Here is a 24,452-nt window from a genome sequence, read left to right on the forward strand (position 1 = left end):
ATAAAATTTACTGCAGTTTCCCATACGTGGTCGACTTTTTAAAAAGCTACATAGATTTTAGAAAATAATCAAGAGTCTGTTGGGTGCAGGGTTCTATATGTTTCTACTAATCCGGGCCTGTTAATACTGTTACAGATACGATTGGAATGACTCTGACATATTTTGTATTTTCTACCTGACAATCTTTTTTATTTTTCACATCTTGTTTCTCTTCCTTTTCTATTGATGTTGGTTGTTTTTATTAAATATAGATTCCCTTATATCTTTTTCTGCTACATTAGAAACTATGTACGTGTATTGTTTTAGTAATTAGTCAATATTTTAGTTGCAACTAAGATTTTAAAATATGTAACTAAGGGGGCGCCTGGGTGGCTCAGTTGGTTGAGCATCTGACTCTTAGTTTCGGCTCAGGTCATGACCTCAGGGTCATGAGATCGAGCCCTGTGTCAGGCTCCACGTTTGAGATTCTCTCTCTCCCTCTGCCCCCCACCCCAATAAATAAATAAAATCTTTAGAATACATAACTAAGTGTACATTTTTCTAATGCAGTCTCAAATTGTTTTATATTCTACTTCTCCTGAGTCTTATTATATAATTGCTCATGGAAAAAACCCTAAAATGGTATTATGATATAACCACACAGAGAACAAACCTCAACACACACACACACACACACACACACTCTCAGGGTGTCTAATTACCGGAAGTTCAGTTTAACCTTCATTTAACAATTCATATGGAATTGACCTTGTGACATGTCGTCCCTTTCTCTGCGCATTACTGTGTCCCCTACTCGCTGCTTTGCAAGGCATTCACGATCTTCTTTCTAAAGTACAACTTTCAATAATCTTTCAGAGAAGGCCGACAGTAACAAATTTTCTCAATCTTTGCCTGAAAAAGCTTTCTTTTGCTTTCAGTTCGTGTTGGTGTGAACCTGCAGATGGACAGTTGCTTTCCCTGCAGCGCTTTGAGAACACCCGCGTTAGCCTCTGGCACTTGCTGGGCACACGTGGGCTGCCCGTCCGAAGGTCGTTCAGGCGATGGGAAGTCTGCATTTTCGCCGCAGACCTTCTCTTTGCCTTGGATTTCTGGAATCTTCCTAGATGCTTCCCAATGTGGATTAGTCTTCCCTTTTTCTCTTGGTTCTTTGAGCCCCCTCTGGGGACTGACTGTCCAGTTCTGGCCAATTCCCACCAGGCTCTCTTCAAATCCCCCCCTTCCCTCCCCCCTGCACGCTCCAGGACATGTGAGTGTGTGTGTCCAATGGCCCGCTCGCATTTCCCAGGTCTCTCTGTGCTGTTAGGAGGTGATGCCAACTCATTAATTCTCCTTAGACTGAATCCGGAACTTTGAAAATGCCAATAACTATGTATTTCACTTCTAAAACATGGACCCCAACCCCCCCCATCGCCCCACTGCATTTCGGTTTGTCCTTTAGGACACCGTGCTTTCATCCACCTCCCTGAGCAGGACACGCAAACTTCCTTCAAAGCCATGGTCAGACCCATCTTTGCTGCATGTGGAAAGCAGCGTTCTGGTGATTCTGGTGGCTGTATTTCTCAGTGTGTGGGGACTTCAGTTTGCAGACTCTTTGGGGGTGGCTTGTGCTCTGCCCCACCCCGGTGTGGGGATGGAGCAGGGCGCTCAGCACCACTGCTGTCTCTCGGAAGGCTGCCTGGGCCCCTGCCAGCCGTGCCTGGCTCCCCGATCTGAACTGCCCTCCATTGCTGGTGTCTTCTAGAGCCCGGTGGAAATAAGCATGGGCACTGCTCACTCTCTAAAAACATCTGTCCCGTGGCCCACCTGCATGAGTCCTTCTGTTTTCCCTGTTCTACATGCAATGTGTGCAGAATTATTGAGGATTGGAGGGAAAGGTGTTCGAGGTCACGGGTGGAGACGCATTCACTCGTTCCCTTTGGCCCTGCTTCAGGTGCTGGGACGTGCCCGATTCTCAGCTTCAGCAGCCGGCATGTTACTGGAGCAAGGAAGGGAATCCGCTCTGTTCTGCATGAAGCCCGCTCCACCTTCTGTGCTCAACCCTCACGGCCACTCACCGAGCAGCTGTGAAATCCATGGGATACCTGAATGTACATCTTAGCTTTAAACCTTAAAAAAGCTTTAGGATTTACTTATTTATTTATTTATTTATTTATTTATTAAAATTCTTATTTATTTAACAGAGAGAGAGAGAGAACACAAGCAGGGAAGAAGCAGAGAGAGAAGAAGAAGCAGGTTCCCCGCTGAGCAGGGAGCCCAATGTGGGGCTCGATCCCAGGATCCTGGGATCATGACCTGAGCTGAAGGTGGACACTTAACTGACTGAGCCACCCAGGTGTCCCAAGCGTTAAGCTTTAAAAAGTTCTTTCCATGTAATTTTTTTTCTAACTTTTGGACTAAAGCATCAACATAGATTTTTATATGAACATTACCACCCAAACTTCGATTATTTCAGTTTAAATGAGACCCCTAGTAATCAGTGAAATGTAATCAATTAAAATGTTCCTAAGTTGCAAAGCCAATATTTACAAATCGGGTTTTTTTCTTGTTGCAAGGGCTCTCAAAGATGACCCTAACATTATGCTCGACACAGAAAATCCCAACTGTTTGACACGGCTTCTAACACTTGAGAAAACAGATCTTTGACTTCATGGGAAGCTCCCAGCTCTTATTTTTTGCTAAATTTCAACCTCTTTCTGATTAAGCCATTTTAAAAATCCTATTATCCTAATGCCTTCCAGCTCTAAAGCCTACAATGTATTGTACTTAACCTCTCCAGTAGTCCAAACCATGAGCTGAGCTGTGGGCATTTTTCCTGACCCCTCCCCCCCCAGTCAGACTGCTTCCCCTCCCAGGCTGCTCCCTAACCACCCCCCCTTAACAACGTGTGCACCGTTGGACCTAATTTGCTTTTAACCCCTGTCCTTTCTTTCCCATGATGATCCCATCAGAAATTAATAGAACAGGAATAGAATCATAGCAAGGCAGAGAACTCAAGAGCACAGACACACAAAACTAGCCTGAGTGCAAATATACACACGCCAACATCAAGAGGACTGCACCACGGAGGAGACCCTGACAGGTAACGTCAGGTTCCCCTCATGTTGCATCCTGAGAGAACTCATGTGGAACTGATTCTGAAGTTCTGCTCACTGCGGTTGGCTCACAGAAGAGAAATACAGGTTTCCCCTCACTATTCGGAGCTCAGCGTTCCTGTGAAACCTTTCCTAAGCCGAAACGGTGTAAGACAAAGAAGCAATTACCATTAATTCAGAGGACAAATTTGGGGAGCGTTCCAAGAGCCAAAAACCACCTGTCTCAGCCTCCTCTGATAACGGATGAACAAAAGACCTGGAGATAAACGGCAGGTGCTCACAGCTCTGACGCTGGATGCTGAAATGCTGCACGCAGCTCAGGGGGAAGGGGCTTGGAGAGGCCACCGTCCTGCTCAGCACCCGCTGCCTCTAGAATGGCTCTCTGCAAAAGCAAGGCTGAGTCTTTCTTCCTTCCTTTTTTTTTTTTTTTGTTTAGTATGTTGTTTATTTGTGAGAGAGAGAGAGAGAGCACAAGCAGGGGGAGCGGCAGGAAGAGGGAGAAGCAGGCTTCCCGCCAAGCAGGGAGCCCGATGCAGGACTCGATCCCAGGACCCTGGGATCATGACCCTAGCCGAAGGCAGATGCTTAACCCAACGAGCCACCCAGGTGTCCCAAAAGCAATGCTGAGTCTTTCTTTCTAAAAGCGGAAATCCTCTGGATTTCTTTAGGTGAGCAAAAACAGGTACTAAGGTAGGTCTTTCGTGAAAGCAAAGTAGCATGAAACAAACTTTCAAAAAGGAGGGGATGCCTGTATATCAAGATATCGCAACCATGTTTTGTTGCTTTGTTTTGTTTTCTTCTGTTTAAGAATTTGTTTTCCTTACAAGAGGAAAAGAGCCGAGGTCAGAACCTTCTCACGTGAGTGCCAAGAACAGTTTCGCAGAATACAGAGTCCCAGCACTGTGGCAAAGCTGCAGGGGGGGGCTCATGGCATCCGTGGCACCACGTTTTTGTCATTCCTTACCCTGGTGATTCGTGAGCCGGTCCGGCGGGGCAGGGAAGCCAGGTCCTGCCAGATCTCGTGGACTGAGGGGGGGCGTCTGTTCCACCTGGTCCTGGAAAAGGCGGGAGCACAAAGGCTTTGGTCAAAGGAAGCACTTCACTCTTGTCCACATCCACCCTCCCCCGCATGTCCTTCTTCTTCAACTTCTTACTTCACTGTATTCACCTTCTTGGTTTTTAAACGTCGGTTGTTTAAAATACACCGGTATCAGGGAAGTTAATCATGGAAAGGGGCCACCTGCTTAGCAAGGGCATCAGAAGAGAAGTTACTCTAGGTCTCTGGCTTAAATTGCTTTGCCTGAATAGCAATTCAAAAAGAATTATTATCAACTGTTGGATTTGAGCACGAAATATAAATAATTAGCATTCCACAGAGCACATGCATTTTCTGCAACAATTACTGGTAATCAAGCCCTAGGCGGTCTGTTATCTGGTACGGAAACATCCAGAGACTGCTTTATAATTGGCCCCCTCTACAAAGCAGAAGGGCCCAGCGGCATTTTTTTTCTTTCTTTCAGACGTCAGGATGAGGACAGAAATTTTAGGCAAAAGTTAAAACAGCAATGTTACAATCAACTCCACAACTCTAGGGAATAAACGTCTTCGTGAAGATTATAATCAAGCCAATGAAAGACAGGTTAAAATGTGGGAAAAGAAAATGGGCCTTTTCATATTTACGCACTTAGAATACTAGCAGGGATTAACGTGGGGTGGAAAGAGGTCAAGTTTCGCTTTCAGATTTGAGAAATTCTGAGATTTTTACACTGCACGTGGATTACCTCCATAATTAGGTCTTAAAACTGTGTCTGCAAGGAACATCTACTATCGGCATAAGGAGCAGGCAACTCGGCGCCTCATCCCTTCCTATGCAAAGGGACCTCTTGGTACCGCCACCTGTCTCAGGTGGAATATTCCCCAAGCTGTGCCGGGCTGGACTCCCAATTTACAGCTGGGGACACTCAGGCACAGGAAGGTTATGTCCACCTTACTGCCCCCTGCCAGGAAGGGGCAGTCCTGGTATTAGAACCCAGGTGGTGGGGTTCAGAGCCCACGTGCCTTCCCACCCACGCAGCCCAAGAAACTCAGAAAAGTTCATTCATTTTGACAAGTCTCTCTGTCACCTGAATGCTCCCCAGCAAGCAAGTGGCTCTCTGTCCAGAGCCTCAGCCTGGGGTTGTAGAAACGGATGGAGGATACTCTACTCCCTCTGCTATGTGAACGCCAACCTGCGTGTGCACATACACGTGGGTCTGGTCCATGCTGTGCGGGGGGGGGGGGGGGGGGGCACTCGCTAGGGCTGGGGAGGTAGAGACGGGGGCACTGGGGAGAGAGTCCAGAAGGGTCAGCTCCCTGACATCTACCACTCAGCAGAAGGGAGCTCAGTCCCTGAGACCACAGTCACACTTGCCCCCAGAAAATCTGAAGAAAACTGATCCAAGCCCCAAGGTGTGAGAGGGTGTCTTCACTGCTTGTCTCTGTCCAAAAAAATAGCTTCCTTTTTGATTTTTAATCATAGACGTAATACTTGCTAACTCTGAGAACGTAGATGCTAAAGAAAAGCTTAAAGAAAAAACTTCAAATGAACTTCTCTTCTTTCACCCTTGGATGATACCCTATCAGTTTTTGGTCTGTTCTTCCAGAGATGAGAAAAAATGCACCAACGTGGTACGTCTGGGGGCAATGTTTGAATTACTTATGGAGAATGTATAGGTTACATTTGGATCGCGTGGGGGTTACAAGTGATCCTGATTTTAAAAAAAAATGGATTCATAATCAAATGACACATGTTACTGAATTTCAGCCTATCTTTCTGAAATTTCCCACAGCAACAAAGCATCTGCATTAGCACTTCCAAGCCCTGGACCGCTCCACTGGGTGGGCGAGCAGCGTGACTTCGGAACCCATACCCTACCAATGAGCAGGTGGTTAGCGAAGAATGGAAGTTTCTGGTTAGGAAAGAGGAGAGGAGCTGGTTTGCAGGACACGGAGTCCGGAGGCAAGAGCAAACCCACCAGGAGCTCTGCGGAGGTGCTGAGGACGGAGCTGGGTTGTCAGGGTCAGCGCACGAGGTGGCACCTCCCAGACCCCCAAATGCAGTGCAGCACCTCCTTCTGAGGTCACCCCAGCTCGTTTCTGCAATCCTCCATGCAATCGGCTCTTTACCATCCAGGATAAATATTTTTTCCTTCTTTTCCAAGTTTTAAAACAAGCAGGTCAATTTTTGGAAACAGGGCAGACAGAAGTACAATAAAAATGCGCCTGAATCCCCTGACGGTAGGTAGGGTAACTGACGGCACTCTCGGGGACTTAGCACCTCTAGACACCATGGAAATCACACGGTGTGAATGATCCGGGGTCCTGCCTCCCCCTCCCCCATGAGCTTGACAAGATATGGTTTTAAAACCTTGGTAAGTATTTTTTTCAGATTCTAAACTACTCTAAGTACACACTTGTAGCCAGTTGCAAGTTTCAGACGGCGTAGTAACAATCCGATCAACACCTCTGTGCATAAAACCCTGTCCGCATTTCTGATTATTCCGGATTATCTTCCGGACCCCTGGAAATTGAACCACTAGACCAAAGGTTTCACACGTATTTTTCTCTGAGCTTAGATACATACTGTCAAAATCCTGTTCACACAGTTTACCCTTCCACCCAAAACAGAGGAGAAGTGCCCGTTTCATAATATCTGTGGCAGACTGAGACTGGTGATCTTTCTGGAATTTTTTCTTGCCAATCCCAGAGGTAAACTGTGGCCTCGGCCTGTGGTTTTCAGTGCAGGTCTCAAATACCGAAGCTGACCATTTTCCAGAGCTTCTCAGCCCTTTGTCCTTCTTCTTTTGGACTACTCTCTGATGGGTCAGCGGGACGAGTGCCCGAGGGCACCAGGGCTTTCCAATCAAGCCAAGCCTACCGCCACCCCTCGGGAGCTGAGCCCCCCTTGGGGCCAGTTCTCTGGAGTCTGACTCAACTGACTCATCTGTAAAATGGGTTCGATGACCCCCTCTGGGATTGCTGGAGGCTTTATTTACAACACCAAGTGCAAAGCCAGGGCCCGAGGCCGGGCAAGCACTCGGCCTATGGACGTGGGCTTCCTCCACCCCCTGGAAACTCGTGTTTGTGCCTCCATATTCCTCCAGGATGAGCTCTTGACATGTAAGAAACTGTTTGCTCGTGTCTGTTGCAAACGCTTTTCCCAGCTTGTCTATCTGCAGTCTTAACTAAATTTTTGATTCTCAGAAGTGTAACTCAACGTAGGCAAGTTTACTGAACTTTCCTTCCCGGTTCATCGTGGCAAGATTGATGACTGCCTTCATCCTCTCTCCAGGAAACTGGAGAGCGTCCGTGTATGTTTTATTCTGGTCTCTTTTCGACATGACGTATTCCTCGCTCATCTCGCTGACATTTATACTGGTGGACGGGGAAGAGGTGAAACCATTACCTGGCCCCCCGTTCACTCTGCCCTTTCTGCCTGAGCCTGAAGGTCACCTTCATCCCACCTTATAATCTCCAAACCCACGCGTGTCTGAGCCTCGGCCACACTCGTGCGTGGGTCCCACGGATCTGCCCGTCCCGAAGCCATGGCCACGCTCTCCATCTTCACGGCTTCTGACACATTTTCGTTGGCACCCACTTCCCCTCTTGCTTCTTTTGCATGGATCCCTCTTCCTCGAATTGTCTCAAGGTTTGCTTAAATTATTAAAACTTCTCTTCTGGCGTATTTCCTTACATATAAGTGAGCAATTACTACCCATTATGGACACGGATGCTGGTTGTGGACCATCTGGTTGAAATCAAATGGCACGTACATCAGCAGAGTATAAACCAAGGGTCCAGCCTCCCTGTGCCTCAGGCCCCACCCAGCCTGTCTCTCTGGGAACAGACAAGCCCCCGGGGTGTCTCCTGCGCAGGCTCAAGTCCAAATCCGAGACCCCGTCGCCCCCTCCACGTGCCACCGTCCCTAAGCACTCCTCTCGTCAGTGGCAAGCAGACCTGACCCCACAGAGACATTGATTTAGAAGACAAGGACCTTCCAAACCTAATTTAGGCAACCTTGTCACCAGATTTAGCAAATGCAAATACAGGCTGTCCAGCAAAACCTGAGTTGCAGATAGACAAACTAACCACTTTTGGGTCTAAGTCAGTCTCAGGCATTGCATGGGACTTGTCCAAAAAAACATTTTTGTGGTTTATCTGAATTTAACTGGGCATCCTATACTTCATCAGGCAGCTCTGTACCTCAAGGACCGTTCAAAATCCGACAGGTTTGCGTGACAAATTACAGCGGTAAGAACAAAATCTCGATGCGTGGCTCGTTTGTTCGCATATAAGACTCCCAAGTCAAAAAAAAAAAAAAATGTACTTTAAAGAATTCAACAGGTGGAAGCTTCAGACAAGAATCCTATTATCCTGGGGGCGCCTGGGTGGCTCAGTCGTTAAGCGTCTGCCTTCGGCTCAGGTCATGATCCCAGGGTCCTGGGATCGAGCCCCGCATCAGGCTCTCTGCTCAGCAGGAAGCCTGCTTCTCCCTCTCCCACTCCTTCCTTGTGTTCCCTCTCTCGCTGTCTCTCTCTCTGTCAAGTAAATAAATAAAATCTTTAAAAAAAAAAAAAAAAAGAATCCTATTATCCTGGGAAGTGAGAAAGGACGCAATAGTAGGAAACTGCTAGTGTTTGTAAAATAAAGCCCGGGGAGAAGCAAACCACCAATGCAGGGGAAGGTCAGGCGCAACTGTCCCTCTTGAAAGGCAAACAATGGCACTCGGCCAGGCTCAGGGTCACGAAAACTGGGACAGGAGTAACACGCCTGTCCCTATGCCGGCGTGGTCTCCCGGGGCTCTTTTTTGTTTGTCCGGGTGGGTTTCCTGTTCCAGGTTAGTGAGCCTCCCCGTAGGGTCAGGAGCAGCCCTATGGAGCGTCCTCCTCTGCAGGAGGCCCGGGGCCTCGCTGGGGGCCTGGGGGGTGGGGGTCCAGGATTCTTCTCCAAGGTGGCTGCTTGCTGCTAAGGCTGCTGTAAACCAGAGCCCTTCATTGCTGGGCTGTCTACCTCTAGGGAAGGCGGGGAGCCTGGAAGAGCCCTTAATTAGCGATGCTGGTCACTTCACTATTTGGTGCTGACGCAGGTATTATGAAACGGGCACTTCTACATCCATTTGGCTGTAGAAATACTTTCCAGAGTCAGAAGCAGGCATCCAGTGGAGCAGGGCAGAAATGCAGCCTCCATTAATACGAAGAAGAGCGGTACCCCCTGTAGAATGACCTTGTGCGGAGTGATTTCCTTCCACCCACACTAAGCCCTGCAACGTGGGGGGTGGACGTGGGGGGAATTACCCTGCAGTGGCAGCCTGGGCCAGCATGCTGGTCCCAGAGCTCCCACAGGACTTGGCGATGGGGCACAGGGAGGGGACGAGGGACGGCTCCTCCAGCTGGGCAGTGCTCTCCTCTAGAAAGTTCCTTCTTGAGTCACACTTCTGGGGGTTACATGAATGCCCCCCCACCTCGCTCCTTCAGACCCCTCCAGCCCCCTCCCTGAAGCACTTCCTCCCCTGGCAGGAGCGTGCCCACTGTACGCGCTGAGTGAGACCCCTGCCCAGGGAGGCAGGTGCTGACCCTCCCTCGCTCGGCTAACGAAGAACCCAAGGTTTCAAAGACCACCCGGAAAAGGTGCCTCGAGCCGGGGTCTGAACCCAGTGGGCCTGGCCGTCAGGGTAGCAGGAATCAATGGGAGGTCAGACCGCCAGGGGGAACTGCTGAGAAATGCAGACTCCCAGGCCTGCGGGCCTGCAAGGTCCTGACTGCAGGGGTGGGGCTGAGTCTGAGCACCTCACCCCGGTGATTCAGTTCTACTGAATATTCCGGGGGGCCGCCTTCCTACCCTGGCTTCCCTCCAGCTAGAATGCACAGCTCGCAGCAGGTAGGCCGCCCCATCCTGCTCTGCCCGGGGATTCTTCGCTCTCTGGAACGTTCTCTCCCTTGCCCTCCACACGCATGAGGCACTCATCTTCAAGGCCTCGCTGGGAAGCCAGCTCCTTCTGGAGCTTCTCTGACAGCCCAGATGAAAACAGTCTCTTACCCCTCCTCCCGCCGCGCTCTTTAATTCAGTGCGTGCCCCTGCCCGCTGACGTCCCCAGACGCGGGGCAGGGACACCTCCGCCCCCCCACAGTGAGGTGGTAAAGGTGAGGGCCGGCTGGGAGGAAGGCCATGGAGCCCAGCAAGAAGAGTGGAGGAGACGCATCATGACCCGGCCTGGGCACCCATGGAGCCAGACTCCACACGCGCGGCGGTGGCAATGGGGGCGTCGAATACCTCATTGCCCACACTGGCTGCCAGACAGCACAAGCCGCCCAAGAGGAACACCGCTCTCGAGATGGAGAATGTCCGCCGGGCGGTTTGAGCCGTTTCCCGATCTAAAAACGCAGGACCGACGCGGGCCTCGGGGAGCGGGTGGGGGGCTTCAGTGAGACAGGAGCGTAACAGTCAGCACGGAGTCTGCTGGGGAACAAAGGGGAGCGTACGGCGGAAGGCCAGACTCCGGGGTCCAACCCCAGGCTGCCACCTGTCAGTCAGCTGTGTGACTTCATGCATCTGTGGGCGTCCTCGGGGCCGACTGGCGGCTTCGTCCGTTGGCCCGGAGGAATAAATTAAGGCGCTCTAAACAAAGGGCTGATCCAACAGCTAAAGGTTCCAGGCCCTGAACAGCAGGGACAAGACAAGGCGTCCCTAAGAGACATGTCTCTCTAGTGGGTGTCGGGGCTGTGTCCTTGGTCCCACCCAGCGCACGACCTTTTCAGGGGAATAAAGGGACAGAAGGCGCCCTTCTTTACCCTGCTGAGAAAACCAAAGATGAACACCACAGAGAACAGAACGAGGGGGTCTGACGTGTCTTCGACTAGCGAGAATGTTCCATCAAAACCTCCAAGCCGAAGTCTTCATGCAGATAAATCACCCCCACACACGAATACCAATGCATGAGAATGCTGCGGGCGGGGGGCAGGGACAGCCCAGGGACGTGGTGAAGACAAAGCCACATGGGGCTGTCCCGGCGCCCCCACGCCCTCGCCCACAGCGGCCCTGGCCAACCCCACTGTCGGGCAGGGAAGGACAGAACAGCATGGGCCCTACCCTCTGGGGCCCAGCAGCTCGCTTTCCCTCCAGGCGGCCCCCTCCTGCCCCCTGCAGCCCACCGCCCGGTGGGATCCTGTTCCACCTCTGACACACAACAAGCCGAGGCTTCTGAAGGTCAGTACTCAAGTACAATCACCAAAGCTTTCCTCATTTGATAACAAAACGCAGTTAAAGTCGTAGAACAAATCAGAATCAGAATCCACTAAGCGATGAGCTTCCCGCCCTAGTGAAGAACACATGACTGAAGCATCAGTCCGCAATTCTAACCGGGAAAGCGTTGTCTTACAATATCACAAATTCCCTGACGCCCAAAGCCTACCGGATCAACCGTGTGCGCGTCTTCCTCTACGACCTCCAAACACGCACAGCGGGGTGTGACAAAGATTCCCCATGTAGCCTCCTCCCAGCTACAATTACTCATTTTTATGAAACCTTACTAGGTTTGTAGTAATTGCTCACCATGCCGGCCCTCCTATCTAGGAGGGAGAATACTGCCTTCTATTTCGACGGTATCATACGAGCCCCTGAGTCACACAGGAAAATACCTGGACTGCCACTCATCAGAGCAACAAAAACCTCTTCTCCAAAACAGTAAGACGCCAAGCACAGCAGGGACAAAACCACTGCTGAGAAAACCACCAGACTTTCACAAAAACCTCATCGTACCCAAGTGCCGTAGACCTGAACCGACACTGCCCTGTATTTACCATCTTCAGACACTTCTTTCTACACAATGATCTCTAAGTGCCCGGATTCTTGACATTACGAGCAAACGTAGTGTATGAATCACCTAGCTTTAAATTCGATCACCCACTCTACAACGCCAGGCATGGAAACATCCATTTCAGTAATGTGAGGGAGAAAGGAAGTCCACCAATCTCTTATTTTCTTTTGAGCAGCTCTACTGAGATATCAGTTACCTAACAGAACTTCACCTGTCATATTAAATGTACAATCCAACGAATGTTAGTGTAATTACAGTATTTGTACAACCATCACAATCTAAATTTAGAACATTGCCATCGCCCGCCCTACAGAGAAACCTCGTGCCCAGAGCCTGCTTAGCTTGACAAATGGTTTTCCCAAAATAAAATGCCTTTGCCATGTGCATTTTCTTCCCGTCCTTTGATCTGGCATCCATCCCCCCCTTGAGTGAGGCAGCTCACCTCATGGTGAAGAGCACTAGCTCGAGGATTTCTAGAAATCACCAGCTCAGAGGCCTGGGCAAGGCACTAGCCCTCCCTCGGCGAGGGTCACCTCATGGGACGGTGCGGAAGACTTGGTGAGATCATGTGCATGAAGCACACTGTAAGTTATTAATAAGCTGCGATTTTCACGCGCATGCCCACTAATCCTGCTGTTACCGCCACCTCCCCCGACCTCCATCTCCCTGACCTGCTCCCCTCCACCTGCTCCCCCCCCCCCCCCCCCTCCTCTTCCACCAAGACTCCACCAGGGACTTTAGCCTGAGGACGGGGCAAAGGGCCACCTGGGAACAGCAGATCAACCGCCAGTCCATGCAGGATTACAGAACGCAAGTTCGGTTCATAGCACGCCTGCCTTCCTGCCTGCTTTCTGTTCCCGAAGCGAGTCCCATCCAGAGGGAAGCCAGAAGGGCAGTGCTTGACACGGGCCCCTGTGACCACGGGAGGTCAGAGCAGAGGAATCCGGCAGTGTGGACGCACCCACACCCTGAACTAGCTGTTCAGGCAGGAACAGTGGTAGCTTGCGGGTAGAAGTGAGCTCCACCACGAAGGCAAAGGCACGCCCAAGTGGAACCCCTCAGGCAAAAGCCCACAAGGCCTTCACCCCTCCGAGCACCTGGAGGCGGGTTCACGGCAGGATTTTCAAACCTGTCCCATAGGACACGCAAACCCCAGAACACAGGCTGCGTGTTCTCACCGAGCTGCTGCTGGTGACAGGCAGGCACCGCGCTGGTAAGAGAACACAGGTCCGCCCTTCCTCTCCCTGCTTCTCCCCTGCTCTGCCTGTGCCGGCCTGGGGTCCTGCAGACTTCAGCCCCCCGGCCGACCCTTAACCCCGCATCGCTTGCAGGCCTTCTGCCCCCTGACTGGCCCTGATCAGAACCCCGCCCGCCTCCCCTGCAGCCCCCAAAGGGAAAAATCAGCTCTTGGCAGATGCAAGGCCCTCTAGCTACATCCAGGACTTTGATTCTGGATGTGCCTACGGGGGAACCAGCTCTAAATGGCTCGTACCTAAGCCCAGGCTTTGCTCTGGGGAAGGAGACCGCAGAGAGGCTGGCCCAGGGACAGAACAGGCAGCGATCACTCCCGGGGGCAGGCCTAGAGATTGGAGGTCAGGACGCCCACAGTTTCACAAGGGGTCGCGTCTCAGGAGCTCTAGTGGGGGAGGGGGGACAGAGTTCCAGCCCATACAATGACTGCGGCTCAGAAAAGGAGCCAGATACGTCAAGTCCGTGAAATGTTAACCAATAAGAAACATGATGGCCCAACGTTCCATAAAGTGGTGACGGCCCCACACGTCCTGTGCACTAATTCTACCATCCACGCTTGCTTTCGTACGAGGCTGATGGTTCTCCAAAGTCAATAACTTACTGATTTTAAGTACAACCAGCGAGCGGCCTCTGTCAAAACTACAATGATGCTACAATTTTTTTTTTTTTAAGTAGGTTCCATGCTGGATATGGAGCCCAATGCAGGGCTTGAACTCCCGACCCTGGGATCGAGACCTGAGCTGAGATCAAGAGTCGGACACTTTACCGACTGAGCCACTCAGGCGCCCCGACCCCTAAATTTTTTAATGGCTATTCGGGTCATCTTACGGGATGTCCCTAACTCTAGAGAACGGTCAAGATGCGGAAGCCAAAGGCCACTGCGGGCTTCCCCAGGCTTTCTGGGATGGGAGCCCCTGGGGCAGGGGTCGCTGGCTCTCAACCACACACACCGTCAGCCCAGGTGGGGGAGTCAGGGCGCCAGGCATCCCCCACCCCTCCTGGGGGGAACCAACGACTCAGTGTCGATGAGACTGGGTCACTCAGCACCGCACAACCGCCCCCACGTTACCTAACCCAGAAGAGCAGGTGCAGGTCTGGGCGGGAGTGTGGAGGGCCCCCCATTTATGAAAGCACGTCTGCACCAGGCCCACGACATGCCCTTCTGTCTTCCTCCAACCAGCCAGGCAGCAGAAACAGTACAGTTAGAACGGTCAGTAAGCAGCACGTGCGGCAACGTTAACGTCTACCCTGGCTCAGCAGCCCAGGAAATGAGACAGTACGGAAATCTCTACGCTGCTAATTAATTAATAAGGCCGACAATCAGAGTCCTCAACGTACTTCCCGAGGATCAGTCAAAATGCAACACGGGCAATGAGCACAATCTGACAAAGAAACCACGAACTTCCAAATGGAATAAAATGTGTTCTGACCCCACCCTGGCGACCTCTGGCCAACCATGACCCCAAGCTCTGGAAGACGGGCCTGGTGCCCGGTGTTCCCCCTGCTGCCCCCGGCCCGTTCCTGTCACAGATGACCGCGTGTACAGAGCTTCCCGGAGGCTCAAGGGACCAGGCCAGAGGGCCACCCACGAGCTGAGCCCCTCCCGGAGGCAAAGGGAATCGAGTCCCCCGGGCCACACACAGACCCAAACAAAAAGGACAAAGCAGAGGGTGTTAACAAAACGCCAGCACAGCTTGGACGCTGGGGCCATTGGGTTCAAAGTCCCCGTGACGATCCCTCAGCATCTCAGCGCTTGAGCTCCCTTGTCTGAAATGTGGGTCACAATCCCGAGGCCTCCCCAGTGGGGCGCGCAAAGCCTCTGGAGACACGTGAACCCAAGTTCGTTGGCTCGAAGCTCCCAGCTTTGTCTTGGTAACACCACCCCGTGCAACATCCACACTCACACCCGGGCAGGAAAGCACGCGGTGCACGGTCATCAGGATGCACCAATACGGGACTCTGTTCTGGGCAGAGCTCCCGCACCCCGCCCCCCGCACATGGCACACCCCCACCACGTGCCCCCAGTTAGCAGAACGACGAGAGGCACCTCTTCCGCGAAGTTTTTCAAAACTACATTTGAAAATCTGGGAAGGGCTCTCATTGGTCCTGGCTGACCAGGAAAAAGCCCCAGGGTTTACGATGATATAATCCTTGATGGTGGTGCTTCCTCATTTCTCCGTCTCTCTGGCGAGCGGAGGCCAGAAGGCCAGGGGTGAGCTGCAGCCCTGGGCCAAGAATCTGGAGGCAGAATGAGGAAGCTGGGTCTGGCCAGAGCTCCAGCCCGAGCCCCTCCTGCATCCCACCGGGGTTCCCACACCGCACCTGAACCAGGTATAATGGTCTTCTGAGGGTGGGTGGGACAGCAGGGAGGGGTAGGAAGAAGCTTCTAGAAGCACGCTGAAGGTCATGGCTGTCAAGTCAGGATGACGCCCGCTGGAGGGGTATCTTCGACGGAGCTTCGTGCAAAGCAAGTAGCCAAGTCCAAGCAAAGGAGGAGCACAGACCCCAGGGCACAATGAACTGGGTCCTCTGGCCCTGGAGCTGCCGGTGCCGGGCAAACAAGACTTGGGTCAGCCCCTCCCAGTGGCAGGAGGACCGCCGGGTCCCAAACCCCACTTGGGTCACCAGAAGCAGATCATCACACCCTTCATGAATGAAAATCCTTTCTGTGGCATGAGCCAAATGTTTATAAATCACCACCGTGACGAACTCCGCGATTCAAAGCAAATAAACTCCCTCTGTGTGCCTCTTTCCTCCTCTATAAAGGGAGTTCTCGGGGCGCCTGGGTGGCTCAGTTGGTTAAGCGTCGGCCTTCGGCTCAGGTCATGATCTCAGGGTCCTGGGATCAAGCCCCGCTTCGGGCCCCCTGCTCGGCAGGAAGCCTGCTTCTCCCCTCCTGCTCCCCCCACTTGTGTTCCCTCTCTCGCCATCTCTCTCTCTGTCGAATAAATTTAAAAAATCTTTTAAAAAGTAAAATTAAATAAAGGGAGGTCTCTGGGCTACATGGTCTCTGTATTTCTTTTCAGCTCCAACGCTGCTTCTAGATACTACATGAAACGATCTGAGCCTAATCTAGTCCTAGGACCACGGCTACAACAGCATGAGGGGCCTCTGTGCTGCCCACCCAGATGGAATATCAAGGACTGAACAGACCCTCTCTCCTTAAATAAGTAAAACACTGAAATGGTTTTGTGCACTGGGCAGCAGGGAGCACAGGACCGTTATCTCTGAGAAAGACAAACTCGCTGCCCGGGGCGCCCACAATCTGCAGCACAAGGCAGGAGGACCTTTCGGGGAGACCTGTCTGGGGCGTCGGGCAAGCCGTCAGCCGAGTACTGGCTCGTGCATACAGCACGTCTGGAAACTCTCGGCCCAGGGCAAGAGCCACTGGAAAGAAGCAGGCAGAAGGACTCCTGGAGCTCACGCAGGTCGGGGCAAAGGTTGTGTCCCCTGCAGCCACAGTGGAAAAGCTCGTACACGTGGGACACGGGACGGAGCTCCCGAAAAGTCTTGCCTCCGTGGTGAGGGCAGGCGAGGCCCAGCACGCCAGGTAAAAAAAAAAAAAAGCAAGTTTCAGAAGGACCAACAGTCTCGAAGAAGCCTAACTGTTCGCATTAGAAATCCCCCCATATTCAAAGCAACACAAAAACAGGAGAAACAAAAAACCGCAGTGCTCAGCCGCCTCTGACACCCAATCCCAAACCAGCAGGCGTGAAGAGAAAGCAGGGTCCCTCAGGAGACGCGATGTCGGCCGAGAGAAAGAGCCCCGCAAACGTCGAAGATGACCCTGGAAGGTAGGAACGTTCGAGTAGCCTGGAGAGCAAGGCCGCACGTGTTCAGGAGGGTGAAAGCAAGCACAATCCTGAGGGGCACCAAACCCAACCCCAGGATGGGCCTGGCCGCAGGTGAGACGCCACACCCCCTCTCTGCTCTCCCCTCAGCCCAGCCGCTCCCCTGCGGTCTGGGAGGCTGGGGGTAGCAGAACCTGCACGAAGACACAGAAACTCTCCAAAATGAAGCACCCAGAGGAAAGCAAGGGGGGATCTCCCCTAAATCATGCCCCATGTGGGCAGAGGGGAGGGGACTCAGGTTTGGGACCAGGCAGAGCAAACCTGAACCCGGCACCTCCGCTCCCCAGCGGTCTAGCCTGAGCATGGTAAGTCAACATAAGTCTCTTGGCCTCCGTCCTCACAGGAAAACTGGGGAACAGCACCCACTTCAAAGGGTTTGCTGCGGAGACAGCATGAGGTGTTCAAACTCTGGCCGCAGACCCCAGTTCCTTCCCCATCCCCGAGACAGACACACCCCCTGTATGGGGGAGCAAGGAGGGTCTCCAGGTCTCCTTCAGAGGTGCACCCAGCCCCGCACACCTGGAAAGCAGCTACAAGTGACAGGCCACTCCAGCTTCAACCGCCAGCAGGGACACGGGGCCAGCCTCCGGCACAGAAGGTCCGGCTGCAGACTTGTGCTCCCAGCCCTGTGACCCAGGGCGTCGTGCTCAGGAGAAGCCGGGAGTGTGTGCGTATGTGTGCGCGTGCGTGTGGAAAACACAAGCACCACAAATTTAAACTGCACTCGGACACAGATAATCTCCAGATACTGTGACAGCCCCACCTTTGCCATAAAACATTTCCTTACCCAAGAACTCCCTGCTAGATCATGATCCTTGCTCCTTATCAACAGATCAGAGAGAGGCTTCCTTCCTGGGCCAGCAAACCTGCAACAGGTTTGACAAAGCTGCTGCTCAGGACCTGTACCCAAGGCCTCCTTCTCTAAAAAGCCGTTCCTGGCCTAACAGGATCCCTGGATCCGTTGAAAATCCTGATCCATAAACTCACTAACCCCAACCCTGCCAACCAGTCCTGGGGGGAGCTGTGAGGGGTAATAATAAGGTCCCAACAGAGCCATCACGTGACCCTGTTCCAACGAGGCCCAGAAGGGAGTTGCTGGGAACAAAGCAGGTCCCTCCCACTCCAGGAAAGCCCCAGACCCTAGGGAGCCCAGTGAGACAGGGATGGACGCTCAGGGTGCAGACTGCACAAATGTCACAGACCAGCAGACCAAGTGCCAGGCTAGCAGACGGGACAGGCTCGTGCAATGGTGTTCACCAGGTGACCGAAGCGTCCGGGAAAAGGACATTCCATGCCTACTCAAAGGCTGGATACGTGGCTGACCAGGACGGCGGTGAATGGACAGAGGAGAGGCTACTTTTAGGTGATGAGAAGACAGGTTAATTGCATCTGAAACTTCTGTGTTTTGAAATGCTGGCATTACACTGGTCCCCAGAAATACTTCAGTGACGGCCAGCCAGCCAGCCAGCCAGCCAGACGCCCCTCAGGCAGGTGCTCAAGCCAGACAGAAGAGTCAGCTTCAAACTCTTCCTGCTCCACATTCCATTCCACCCTGCTACCACATCCTGATGACTCGGCCTTCTAAATATACTTGGACACACATTTCTCTTATGGCCACTGCAGTGTCCTAGGCTCAGGCGGCCCCGTCTCGCCCTGAAGCCCTGACTCAGAGTAGCTCAGAGGGGACTGTGGTGTCCCCACCACACAGCAAGCAGGGCAGGCAGAGGATGGCGTGCAGTCCCGCGCCACGCACAGGATACAGGGTCAAGCCTGGGGACTCACAGGTCTGCACCCTCAACCCGCACTCTACCCCTGATCTTCTGTCCTAGAAGACCACAGACCGAAATGGACTCCAAACGCGTTTGTTCAGTAAGAAGCAGGTTTCATATGCACGTGGGAGCCTAAGATACACACCCCCCCACCCCACCCCCACCCCCGCTGGAAATCAGCCGGGGAAGGTGGGAAAGCACAGACTGCTTTTCACTGCTCTCGGGTCCGAGAAAGTTTCTCGAACCAATGAAAAGATGCCTGTGATCACGGATCAACGTCCTCAAGCTCATCGAGGACTGACATATTTACCAGCATGGCATAGTCCCGGGGCACCTGATCAGCTTCAGAGACTCTGGAATCTGACCACTCGGCTGCCTAAGAACAGAGAAATACAGCCAATCTTCAAAGAGACTCACCTGCTCAGCAACTGTCTACCTACTCAGTGGCCAGTAACTTTAGCCCTTTTAAAGCACAGGTCCTGCCCTCTTGGCTTTGTGTGTTATCTGGACAAAACAGATAATAAACCATAATCACACCATGCAATTTACTCATTTATAATTGAAGTGGATGATGCCGTGGAATAATCAAAGGAAAGCACAGAGCAGGTAAGTGAGGGAGGAAGCTGCAATTTAAAGAAAAGAGAAAGGAAGGGCTCCCTGAAAAGGAAGGGTAAGGACCACCCGCACAAGGCAATTTCAGTGTCTTCATCTTTTTTTTTTAAGTTAATTTTTTTAGAGAGAGAGAGAGAGAGAGAGAGTGTGTGAGTGGGGTGCAGAGAGGGGCAGAGGAACAGAATCATAAGCCCCGCATGGAGCCCGACCCGCGGCTCGATCTCACCATCCCGAGATCATGACCTGAGCCGAAATCAAGAGTCAGAGGCTTAACAGACTAAGCCACCCAGGCACTCCTCAGCATCTTCATCTTAATCGTGACGAATCTGGACAGTGAGACCAGAGGCCAGCCCGTTCCTTGGGAAATAAACATCCGACCTAGCTTCTTGCACTTTTCTCCCACTCTGGAATGTTCCACCAATGACGAAAGGTCTTGTTTTTCCTATGAGTTTATGCTCCCTTTTTTTTTTAAAGATTTTATTTATTTATTTGAGACAGAGAGAATGAGAGACAGAGAGCATGAGAGGGAAGAGGGTCAGAGGGAGAAGCAGACCCCCTGCTGAGCAGGGAGCCCGATGCGGGACTCGATCCCAGGACTCCAGGATCATGACCTGAGCCGAAGGCAGTCACTTAACCAACTGAGCCACCCAGGCGCCCTTATGCTCCTTTTGATGGTTTCTTTTTTTTTTCTTTTTTAAGCCCTACTACCAAGCGATCCAGTTCTAGTCCCTCTGTCGACAGCAGGCTCCCAGGCATGCAGAAACAGATGGTGGAGACCCCGCCACCCCCCCAGCCCGTCCCCCCGCTGCTTGAACCCCTCAGAGAGCTGCCGGCAGAGGCGGGGAATCCACCTGCGGAAAACGAAAGGCCAGGTTTCCCATCACTCTCCTGGAAAAACTCACCAACCGTGCGCAGAGAGTGACAGAAAGTCCAGTAAGAGGAAACGGCTGAAAATCTGCTACGTGTTTATTCTTTAAAGGTCATTTATAGGAAAGGTTCGCAGAGGCTGAGAATATGCTCATCTTCAATTAATAGCTACTTCACACACCCCCTTTTGGTTTTTTTTTTTTTTTTTTTGGTGTCCTCCTAGTTAATAAAAATACAGTAATAATCTTTAAAAGGTACCAGTAGCCACGTTCTCAGGGTCTCCCTCAGACATGCAGGAATATTTAGTAACCAAGCTGAGGATGACGAAGACACAGCTGTGAAAAGTCAGGGACCCCTCTGTGCTGGGGTAGTAATGGCACCAAGAGCAGGTGAGCGGCCCCATCCACCGCCACCCGCCGAAAGAGGTGCAGGGAACAGAGGGAGGGAAACGCAACCAGCAACAAAAAAGGGATCCATGCATGCTGCTAGGAAATTTGGTAGGAACGAAGCATCATACGGGAATAGCAAAACAGAATTTAAACCTACCCTACTCGCAAGACCAAACACTTAAATCGGAAAGTAAACAGTTGAAAAGCTCCCGTTTCCACTACCCCACATGCTGTATTAAAAGGGATCATTTTAAGGTTCCTCTCTCCCCCAAAATGCGTCACTAAAAAAAAAAAACCCAAAGAACAAAAAACCAGTTGCTACCGCCTGATTCCTGTCAACCCACTTACTGCTCGTTTAGGACACGGCAGCACTTGCTGGCAGGCAGGCGGGCGGGCCGGCTGGCCCGTGCACTTGGCACTTGGGTCTTCGCTGCTGAACAAACACACAAGTTCCCCAGCGCCCCAATCCACGGGCGAGCTGCCCCAACAGACGCCCTCTTCCCCTCTGTCTCAGTGACAGGAAGGAAGGAGATGCCCCGCCTCACCACCAAGTTTCACAAACCGTGACCCCCGAATATCTCACGGCCTGTCTGCAGTCTTCAAATATTATCACGAGTAACAGGTGTCCGCCCGCCCCGCACTGTGACGCGGTCTTGGACTCCGCCAGAGAACGCAGCAGCCGCGGTCCCTGGACGGAGCCGCCGTCCACCGAACAGGCCACGGGGGCGGGAGACACACCGGCCCCCCTGTGCTCCAGCCTGAGCACATCCCGCAGACACAGGACAGAGTTCCCAACATTGCAGCCAGAGCCTGCTTTCCAGACCCCAATCGGATCTTGTCAGCAAGCCCCGCCACCCCCAGCTCCCAACACTGCAAGATCCTCCGCTTGGGCGCAGGAGCATGGTGACCCTTAACCTGTGGCTGGAGCTCGGCGTGCGTGCATACCACATAGAACAGCAGGTGGAACCTGGGTCTGCGACGGGCAAACCAGGACTCCCGTCGACCCCGCTTGGGAGGCCTGGCTACCTTCCCCGCAGAGAGGGAGTGTTCACGTGAGATCTGGAGAAACCTCTCATGGAAGACACGGCCCGGGGGGCCAGGTGCAGGGAGAAGGTGACAGACGATCCCACAGCCACAGTGGGGCGAGGTGAGAGGGGCCGAGGTGGGCAGGAAAGGTAGGCTGCGGCCAGACCAGGCAGAGCCTCCCAGGCCGAAGGGCTAACACGCACACAGCACTTGGCGGGCCCCAGAAACACGCACCCAGGACGTGCAAGCGCAGGAAGGGGAACCCTCCCTGCCTTCACGAGGCAGGCCCAGCAGCCCCGTGTACTGGGTGAGCAGGTTGACGATGAGTGGCTGGCTGGCATCCAGAGCCAGGCTGCCCCACACGGACCAGCCCCCAAGGAACCCCGATTCGCAGTGTCACCATCACATCCTACCCCCACTCTGCCACCTTCTTGCTCTGCTGCCCCCTCCCCACGCCGGGTGGCTACGGTGCCCCCAGACATGGGCAGGGCAAGGCCCTCGGGGCGAGGCCACAGGGTTCTGACCCCTGAGCAGGCAGGCCGTGTCCCACCTCACAGGTGCTGGGCCAACCATGGAGAGTCCAGCAGAGAGCAAACACGACTCCCCTGTGTCCTCAAGGAGCCACACGTCGGGTGGCGGGGAGGACAGGGACAGACAGTGGTGGGAGCTCTGAAGTGAGAGTGAAAACGGGGATGCACACGGCTCCAGGGGGAGAAGGGGGCATCAGGGCCAAAGCCAGAGGAACCACTTTGAGCAAAGGCGTGGAGGTAGGGATGGCAAGATGGAGACACAGAAGGGGCCGGCGGAGGCCGAGGGCACCCGGCCTCTGTTACTTCTGGTGACAGATGTCCAGAGATTCGAGGCAAAGGAGGGCCCAGCCGGATGGACAGCGGTCCCACAACGGGTAACCGTCAGGAAAACGCTGAGCCCTTCCTCGCTGCCCAAAGAGTAACATAAAATGTCAAGGAGTCTGCTTGCATCTTAGCAGCCGGGTTTCAGGGGGTGGTCTGCAAGCATACAATCAACTCCTTGGCTAGCCTGGCCCATCTCCTCCAAAGTTCTGGGCTTCAGGGACCAAGCAGGTCACAGCGCTCAGCACTCCTGGGCAACTCCGGGGGATTCCTCCCGTCCCATCAAATGGGCCCCGTGGCTCCCATTTCGCAGAAGTCAAGTGTGACCATCAGACGAGAGCGCGGGTCTGCCCGGCTTCCAGACGGGCTCATTGTCCCCTCGCCTCACGGCCCCCACGACAGATGCAGGACAAACGCTGCTCAAAGTAAAGCCCCAGGAGGCGGGAGGCGGGTCCCGCCAGAAAGTCCAGAGAAAATCCCCTAACGTGAACCCCCGAGCCCAGACCCCAGGAACTTCAAGGAGCCCGCCACGGGCAGTTCGCAGGAGGGCAGGAGGACTCGGGTCGGGCACAGCGTGTGGGGACGGCGGTGTCCTCCCTCGGCCCCCCCACTGACCAGAATGAAGTCTAGTGAATTCGGGAAGCCTACCGTGCCTCACAAAACGTCACCGTACAAATCTCATGCATCCGAGGCCAGACTGGGCAGCAAGTGCAAACCAGAACCACCACAAACGTGACCTTGACCCCCTGAGGTCCCTAAGCCAGCACTTCCCAACCCACCTGTGGGGGAGGGCGGTGTTCACTGACGCTATCGATCCCAGTCTGTCCAGCACGGAGATTTTATACAAAACACGATAAAAATGAAGTGCTGAAACACGGGACAATACACGCCCACATTTTTATCACTAAATTCAACACTCAAATTGCTATAAAATTTCTAAACGTGTTCTCTCAATTTCTCTACTGCTCATGGGCTGGTCAGGACCAGGGCCCCCTGGGGTCGCCCAGAACACAGAGAGGCCTGCCCGGAGAGACCCTCTCCCCACAAGAAAGCCCATCTTGGCCTCCAGTGACTGATGAGACTCTCATGCCCTGAGAGAGTGGGGCAGTCCCCCTCCAGCCCCCAGCTCCGACCTGGCCAGACCCACCTGGAGGGCTGATGACTTCGTCTAAGAGGGAAAGACAAACCAGGAGGATGGAAACAAGAAAGCGTGCCAGAAACCGGGACAACGGAAGGGCCCTCAAGATCCGAGGGGCGTGTGGGCCACGGCAGGTGGGCGGGATGGACGCACGGGCTCTGTTACCAAAGGGGCCTTAGGAGGGAAACACGGGGGACTCGAGGACTCGCGTGTCACCCAGGACACACCAGAGCATCCTCCCAGCTCTGAGCACCCATGACACCACGCAGGAAGTCCTGCCTGCCGCCGCCCCGCCCGCCGGCCCCCGGCTCACACCGCCATCCCGATGCCAGCACACCAACGGGGAACACTGTGGTCCTCACAGGGACGTGATGACCTCCGAGACTTCACAGCACATAGGAAGCCCTCAACAAATACAGCTATCTTTTTAGAATGATTTTAGAATTGTTATTTCCCTGGAACCATCAGAAGAGATCGAAGAAGTGAAGCCCATGCCTGAGAGGGGGGACATTATCTGAGAAGAGGCGATGAAAAGAACATTTGGACCAGAACAAGCCTGTCTCTCTCTCCAATCAAAAACTGAATATAGGGGCACCTGGGTGGCTCAGTTGTTAAGCATCTGCCTTCGGCTCAGGTCATGATCCCGGAGTCCTGGGATCGAGCCCCGCATCGGGCTCCCTGCTCGGCAGGAAGCCCACTTCTCCCTCTCCCACTCCCCCTTCTTGTGTTCCCTCTCTCTGTCAAATAAATAAATA

The 24,452-nt window shown here is 53.2% G+C and overlaps 1 protein-coding gene across 2 annotated transcripts in view; it reads right to left on the reverse strand.

Annotated features, from left to right (window-relative positions):
* GRB10 (growth factor receptor bound protein 10) overlaps positions 1 to 24,452 on the reverse strand; it is a 173,260-nt gene that overhangs the window by 85,505 nt on the left and 63,303 nt on the right. For both annotated transcript variants that reach the window (XM_035026488.1, XM_035026489.1), the window contains one exon: positions 4,057 to 4,147. In XM_035026488.1, coding sequence (XP_034882379.1) covers positions 4,057 to 4,147 — 91 coding nt within the window. The remainder of the gene's footprint in view (positions 1 to 4,056; positions 4,148 to 24,452) is intronic.

The sequence above is a fragment of the Mirounga leonina genome, unplaced genomic scaffold (genome assembly GCF_011800145.1).
Source record: "Mirounga leonina isolate KUSES-001 unplaced genomic scaffold, KU_Mleo_1.0 Mir_199, whole genome shotgun sequence".
Lineage (NCBI taxonomy): Eukaryota > Metazoa > Chordata > Mammalia > Carnivora > Phocidae > Mirounga > Mirounga leonina.